Source organism: Garra rufa, chromosome 10 (assembly GCF_049309525.1).
Source record: "Garra rufa chromosome 10, GarRuf1.0, whole genome shotgun sequence".
NCBI classification, from domain to species: domain Eukaryota; kingdom Metazoa; phylum Chordata; class Actinopteri; order Cypriniformes; family Cyprinidae; genus Garra; species Garra rufa.
Window position 1 is genome coordinate 32,552,980 of NC_133370.1, and position 8,035 is coordinate 32,561,014.

Sequence of the window (8,035 nt, forward strand, 5' to 3'; positions counted from 1 at the left end):
ATCGCTTTCAAAAGCAATTTCGTACTCTTTGTCTACGGCAAGCGAGTTGGGTCTGTCTGTTTGCATTCGCGAAACGAGTTGGTGACTCGTCGCGTTGGCCTATCAGCGCTCTGCTAGCACCATGCGGAAATGAAGCTGCCAGATGAATGACAACACAACAACTATCATACAGTTGCGATTTAAAGTCAAAAAGGGTTTAGATTTGATATGGGGATTACAAAATTAGCGAGTCTAATTCATTTTGACGCGCCGCAGTCAATGCGCATCAAAGAGATTGGCGATTATTCTGGTGAGATCTATGCGTTATAGTTAAAACAGCTAGTTAAGCAGAGTAAATACATCCAATCATCTATAATAAACCCGCACGAAAGAAGAGAAAATGTAATAAATGCCGATGGTGGAAAATGCATGTGAAATGTTGATTGTTATTAGTTGTCATCTGCTCAACTAAAGTCTTTTTTTTTTCATAAAACTGTACTGATTGTCATGTGTCTGTGATTTAGGGAAGATTATCGCACTTGACACATCTATTGTGGTGAATCAGTTTCGCTCAGCTCTCCCCAGCCATCTAAGGTCAGTTCAGCATACATTCACTGAGTTTGTTAATACATTAAAATCAGTGACTTTTTCTTTCTTTTAAAATCAGTTCTTTTTATATATATTATGCAGTAGGTGTGTTGTCTTATATTATGAATATGATGTTGAAGCCCTCTCACAGGCTTGTTTTACCGCACTCTTACTTTCCTGGAGCATGACATCAAGCCTGTCTTTGTACTTGATGGCAGGCCACCCAATCAAAAGAGAGCTGTGGTGAGACGTGTACTAATACATATATTGTATAATCATATACAGTTGAAGTCAAAAGTGTATATGCAGAGTGCAGAATCTACAAAATGTGAATTATTTTACCAAAATAAGACTTGAATAAGATATTTCACGTTTTCCTGTGTCTTAAAGGAAAAATAAGACCCAGTTTAAAAGTTTACATTCACTTGATTCTTAATGCTGTGTTTTAACCTGAATGATCCACATCTGAGTTTTGTTTGGTTTAGTCCTTGTTTGTCCTGAACAGTTAAACTATCCACGGTTCTTCAGAAAAATCCTCTATGTCCCACAAATTCTTTGGTTTTCAGCATTTTTGTGTTTTTGAACCCTTTCCAATAATGACTGTATGATTTTGAGATCCATCTTTTCACACCAAGGACTCATATGCAACTATTACAGAAGGTTCAAATGCTCATTGATGCTTCAGAATGAAAACTGCTGCAGTTGGAGCCAGGGGGTGTAAACTTTTGAATGGATTGAGGATGTGTACATTTTCCTTGTTTTGCCTAAATATCATATTATTTTTATTTAGTACTGCCCTTCAGAAGTTATAGAAGATCCTTAAATGTCCCTCAGAATACAAAATAAGTTAAATTTACTAGGGATGCACCGATCCGTATCGGCCGATCACTTGCACGTTTTGTCAGTAAAGCCGGTTCTGTAATCAGCGGTAAATGCCATCAGGTGTGTGATTTCACGTTGAGTCTTATATACTACACACAGCCGTTGTTCACTGACGAGCTGCGCACATTCACACTGATAATGAACATTGCTATGCGCAGCTCGTCGGTAAACAACGGCTGTGTGTAGTATATACGGCTCAACGTGAAATCACGCACCTGATGGCATTTACCGCTGATTACAGAACCGGCTTTACTGACAAAACGCGCAAGCATGATCGGCCGATTCGGATCGGTGCATCCCTAAAATTTACCCTGATCTGCCAATTCAAAATGTTTTCATCCCCCATGCTCTTAATGCGTTGTTTTTCCTTCTGGAGCATCAGTGAGCATTTGAACCTTCTGTGATAGTTGCATATGAGTCCCTCAGTGGATCTCAGTGTGAAAAGATGGATCTCAAAATCATGCAGTCATTGTTGGAAAGGGTTTAAATACACAAAAATGCTGAAAAACCAAATAATTTTTGGGACTTGAAGTATTTTTCTAAAGGACAGCAGGCAGTTTAACGGTTTAGGACAAACAAGTAACTCATGAACAACTAAACAAAATGAGAAAAAAATAAAATAAAAACAGATGTGGATCATTCAGGTCAGTACTAAATAAAAATGCATTTTGTATGATCCCTCTTATTTTGGTAAAATAATTAACATTTTGCAGATTCTGCAAAGTGTATGTAAACTTTTGACTTGAACTGTGCATACACATTTTGTTTTTAATAATATATCATATATTTTAATTCCTCTAGCTGGAGAAAAGAGCTCAAAGCACAGGCTGGAACAGCTCACAGAGCTCCAACACAGGTGTGTGTGAAGTTGTAATGTAAAATGTGACCCAAAAAAAATCCATATAAACTACCATTTTAAAGTTTGCAGTAAGCATTTGTTTTGTTTTTTTTAAGAAATCTCTTATGCTCACCAAGGCTGCATTTATTTTATTAAAACACAGTAAAACAGCAATATTGTGAAATAGTATTGCAATAATTAAAATAACTGTTTTCTATTTGAATATATTTAAAAATGTAATTTATTCTTGTGATGGCAACGATGGATTTTCAATGGCAATTACTCTAAAATTATGGATTTTAGTGTCACAAGATCTTTCACAAATCATTCTATGCTGATTTGCTGCACATCTAACATTTTTTTATTATTGTCAATGCTAATATTTTTTTTGAAAAGTGATATTTTTCCAAGATACTTGAAGTTTGGTAACACTTTCTATAAAGCCCCTATGTATAATACATTATGTATTTCTAAAGTATTATAATGAATGCATAATGCATTATAAAAAACCTTATAATATGTTATATCATCTTATGAATAATCATAACAACAATTATAATAGACTATAATACTTGAGTATTAGAGGTTATACCTTTTAAGATTATAATGCCTTAGGAATATTTATAGAATATTTATATATATATATATATATATATATATATATATATATATATATATATATATATAGGGCTTTATAGAAAGTGTTTTTTTCCAAATCTACATAGTGTTGTTTCACACTGGTTTTACTCATTATCATTTCTACTTTGCTGGTGACTATAGCATTTATGTACACTGTTTTGCACTTTAGTGTCCAACTTTAAACTGGATTGTCTGCGTCTCCTACAGCTCATGGGTGTGCCATGCATCAAGGTATTTTAATTTAGTTAGCTTTATAAAAAAATAAATTCTGTCTCATATTAATTTGAGAGGATCTTGCTTGACTGATTTTGACTTTCTCATCACTGTGAATGTCAGGCTCCAGGTGAAGCAGAGGCGCTGTGCGCCCACCTGGTCAAAAATGGCACAGTTAATGCTGTAGCCTCAGAGGACATGGACACACTGGCATTTGGAGGGACTGTTCTGCTCCGTCAGCTCAATGCAAAGAAAGACAGGTGAGAAAGTAGTCAAATCTCATTCTGAATGGCTGGCTCAGAAATTGTCCTTAAAATATTATTTTAATACTGTATTATAAGTTATGCTTTATAACTGTAATAATATTATTATGTAAGAAATATTAAGAATTCAATTTTGACTGATAGTGTATGTTTTATTGTTGAGTTATGTAATATTAGATATATACATTTACAGCATTACAGGCATTAATCGTAATTTCAACTCATTTTTTGAAAGGCATGTTTACCAACATGTTAAATTGACATAGAGGACTTCTTTAATAATGACCTTCTGTTTAATTGTATATTAAAATACGATAATTATGTCGTTAAATCATTTCTCTCATAGTGAAGTTACAGAGTACTCCTTACCAAAGCTATTGGAAGCTATACAGCTGACATATAAAGAGGTAAAACATTCAGTCTTTTGCTAATGTACATATCTCAAATGCCTTTGAGGATAGTAGTTGTAACTTTGTTGACATTTAGAGCAACATTAGAATTACACAGTGTATGTTAAAATGGCCTTTGTAAGTTATTTAAAGGGGAAAATTGTTGTTTTAATAATTAAAAGTGTGTTTGATTTTCTTAATTTTCTTTCTGTGTCTTTTTCCTAGTTTGTTGACCTGTGTATCTTGCTGGGCTGTGACTACTGTGATAAGATTGGGGGTCTTGGGCCAAGTCGAGCACTGAAGCTTATTAAACAACATCGTACAATAGAGGGTGTGATAGAACATGTCAACAGAAAGGTGCTTGTTCAAACAGAAATCTAATACGCTAAAGAAATCAAGCACTGCTAAAGCTGGGAATAAACAGGAATTGTGATCGTCTTTTGTTTTCTATCCAAATGATGTACAGTGGTGTGAAAAAGTGTTGGCCCCCTTCCTGATTTTCTATTTTTTGCATGTTTGTCACACTTTAATGTTTCAGATCATCAAACAAATTTAAATATTAATCAAAGATAACACAAGTAAACACAACATGCAGTTTTTGAATGAAGTTTTTTAATATGAAGGGAAAACAAAATCCAAACCCACATGGCCCTGTGTGAAAAAGTGTTTGCCCCCTAAACTTAATAACTGGTTGGGCCACGCAGCAACAACTGAAATCAAGCGTTTGCTATAACTTGCAATGAGTCTGTTACAGCGCTGTGCAGGAATTTGGCCCACTCATCTTGGCAGAATTGTTGTAATTCAGCCACATTGGAGGGTTTTCGAGCATGAACCGCCTTTTTAAGGTAATGCCACAGCTTCTCAATAGGATTCAGGTCAGGGCTTTGACTAGGCCACTCCAAAGTCTTCATTTTGTTTTTCTTCAGGCATTCAGAGGTGGATTTGCTGGTGTGTTTTGGATCATTGTCCTGCTGCAGAACCCAAGTTCACTTCAGCTTGGCCGGACATTGTCCTTCAGAATTTTTTGGTAGACAGCAGAATTCATGGTTCCATTTATCACAGCAAGTCTTCCAGGTCCAGAAGCAGCAAAACAGCCCTAGACCATCACACTACCACCACCATATTTTACTTTTAGTATGACGTTCTTTTTCTGAAATGCTGTGTTACTTTTACACCAGATGTAATGGGACACACATCTTCCAAAAAGTTAAACTTTTTCCCAAAATTCTTGGGGATCATCAAGATGTGTCCTGGCAAAACTGAGATGAGCCTTTATGTTCTTTTTGCTCAGGAGCGGTTTTCGTCTTGGAACTCTACCATGCAGGCCATTTTTGCCCAGTCTCTTTCTTATGGTGGAGTCATGAACACTGACCTTAACTGAGGCAAGAGAGGCCTGCGGTTCTTTAGATGTTGTTGTGGGGTCTTTTGTGACCTCTTGGATGAGTCGTCGCTGCTCTTTTGGGGTAATTTGGTTGGCCGGCCACTCCTGGGAAGGTTCACCACTGTTCCATGTTTTCGCCATTTGTGGATAATGGCTCTAACTGTGGTTCGCTGGAGTCCCAAAGCTTTAAAAATGGCTTTATAACCTTTTCCAGACTGATAGATCTCAATTACTTTCTTTCTCATTTGTTCCTGAATTTCTTTGGATCTCAACATGATGTGTAGCTTTTGAGGATCTTTTGGTCTACTTCACTTTGTCAGGCAGGTTCTATTTAAGTGATTTCTTGATTGCAAACAGGTGTGGCAGTAATCAGGCCTGGGTTTGGCTAGAAAAACTGAACTCAGGTGTGATAAACCACAGTTATGTTTTAACATGAAACACTTTTTCATATAGGGCCATGTGGGTTTGGATTTCTTTTTCTCCCTTCATAAAAAAACCCCTTCATTTAAAAACTGCATGTTGTGTTTGCTTGTGTTATCTTTGATTAATATTTAAATTTGTTTGATGATCTGAAACATGAAAGTGTGACAAACATGCAAAAAAATAAAAAATCATTAAGGGGCCTAACACTTTTTCACATCACTGTAAATCCAAATTTTCCACTTAGATTTCATCATAGGCAACATTCTGATAGTTTTGTCATCACTTATGCACCCTCATGTGCTTTTAAAAGCATATGATTTTCTTTCTTGTTGTGGAACGCAAAAATAAATGTCCAGAAGAATGTTCAGGTTGTTCATACATCAAAATTAAAGGCAACTTTGGCTATTAATTCTTACAGACACACCCCATCCCTCAAAACTGGCAGTACAAAGATGCCCGCAAGCTGTTTTTTGAAACTCCAGAAATCGACGACCCTGTCCTGGCCTGGAGTGAGCCTGATGAAGAGGGCCTGGTGCAGTTCCTGTGCAAAGAGAGGCCTATGAAGTACATATCTTTGTTCTAGTGTTTACTGACATATTTTGATCAAGACTGAGAGTGCACATTTAACCTTTCTTTGGGTATGTGACCTTAAGGGAAGAAAGGGTGCGTGGACGCATAAAGAAGTTTCGTGAGTCTCTCTTAAAGAGAAGAAAACAGAGGGAGGTGGATGAGAAAATGGGCCAAACTAGACAGTCACGTCTTGAAGACTTTTTCCCTGCAACACGGAGGAGAAAGGTCAGATGTTAATTAAGAAATATCATAAATTGATTGCTTGGTTGAGCATTGTAACAAACAATCTTGTCTTCCTTATCTAGGCTGAGTCTGCAGATGCGGGAGCATCCAGTGGGAGAAAGCGATCAAAAATGAAATAAGATGGACCTTTTTCGAATCATGAATCTTGAAGCATTAAAGAAACACTCCGCTTTTTTTGGAAATAGGCTCATTCTCCAACTCCCCCCGAGTTAATAAGTTGAGTTTTACCGTTTTGAAATCCATTCAGCCGTTCTCCTGTTCTGGCAACATCACTTTTAGCATAGCTTAGCATAGATCATTGAATCCTATTAGACCAGTAGCATCACGTTCAAAAATGACCAACGAGTTTCCATATTTGTCCTATTTAAAACTTGACTCTTCTGTAGTTATATTGTGTACTAAGACCGGTGGAAATGCAAAGCTTCAATTTTCTAGGCTGATAAGATTAGGAACTACACTCCCATTCCGGCGTAATAGTCAAGGAAGTTTGCTGCCGTAATATGGCCGAAGCAGGAGCAGTAATACCACGCAGCAAATGTGCAAATGCAAAACTAGCTGGGAACTCATTTCTGATAATACTCCGCCTGCTTCAGCCTTATTACGGCAGCAAACTTCCTTGACTATTACGCCGGAATGGAAGTGTAGTTCCTAATCTTATCAGCCTAGAAACTCGCAGCTTTGCATTTCCATCGGTCTTAGTACACAATATAACTACAGAAGAGTCAAGTTTTAAATACAACAAATATGGAAACTCGTTGGTCATTTTTGGACACGATGCTATTGGTCTAATGGGATTCAATGATCTATGCTAAGCTATGCTAAAAGTGATATCGCCAGAACAGGAGAACGGATGAATGGATTTCAAAATGGTAAAAATCAACTTATTAACTCGGGGGGAGTTGGAGAATGAGCCTATTTCCAAAAAAAAGTGGAGTGTTCCTTTAATCAAACAATCATGTGGACCGAAGACTCAAAGGTTTAATGGCATGGATCTGGTTTAGATACTTATTTTAGACTTGTTTTAGATACTTGGTTTTTTATTTTGTTCAAATGCCAACATAATGTAAAGCCAGTGCTAAAGAAAAAAGATATATTTTTAATGTTTTTGTATCATGTACAAAAAAAACCTTTTATGTTTGGGAGACTGTATTAAATTACAGTAAACTTCTTTTTATTTCTAAATGTATCCTGTCTGTGTTTCATTGTTACAGTACTGTTTTGCATTGAAAGGAATAGCTCAACCAAACACGAAAATTAGCAGAAAATTTTCTCACTCACATGCCGTTAAAGATGTAGATGAGTTTGTTTCCTTGTCAGAACAGATTTGTAGAAATTAGTGGATCCTCTACAATGAATGGATGCCACCAAAGAGTTCAAACAGCTGATAAAACACCAAAATAATCCACAAGTAATCAAAGCCAGTCCATCAATTACTATCTTGTGAAGTGAAAGGCTGTGTGTTTGAGTAACAAATTCATCATTAAGGCATTTTAACTTTAAACCATTGCTTCTGGACACAATACGAGTCCATAATGCCTAATAATAACACTTTCTTCAGTAAAAGGGTGAGCAAATTTTCATTTTTTGAGTGAACTATTTCTTTAATGTAGTTCCACGTCTCACAAAA

At 36.4% G+C, this 8,035-nt stretch overlaps 1 protein-coding gene across 1 annotated transcript; it reads left to right on the forward strand.

Annotated features, from left to right (window-relative positions):
• The first annotated feature begins 120 nt into the window (after positions 1–120).
• Positions 121–7,590, forward strand: LOC141344745 (probable flap endonuclease 1 homolog). The gene is made up of 11 exons (XM_073849640.1): positions 121–289; positions 504–573; positions 708–810; positions 2,251–2,305; positions 3,096–3,157; positions 3,263–3,399; positions 3,749–3,809; positions 4,017–4,148; positions 6,014–6,159; positions 6,249–6,390; positions 6,471–7,590. Exons 1-11 carry the CDS (start codon positions 208–210, stop codon positions 6,525–6,527), a joined length of 1,047 nt encoding a protein of 348 aa, XP_073705741.1. The 5' UTR covers positions 121–207; the 3' UTR covers positions 6,528–7,590.
• The last annotated feature ends 445 nt before the right edge of the window (positions 7,591–8,035 follow it).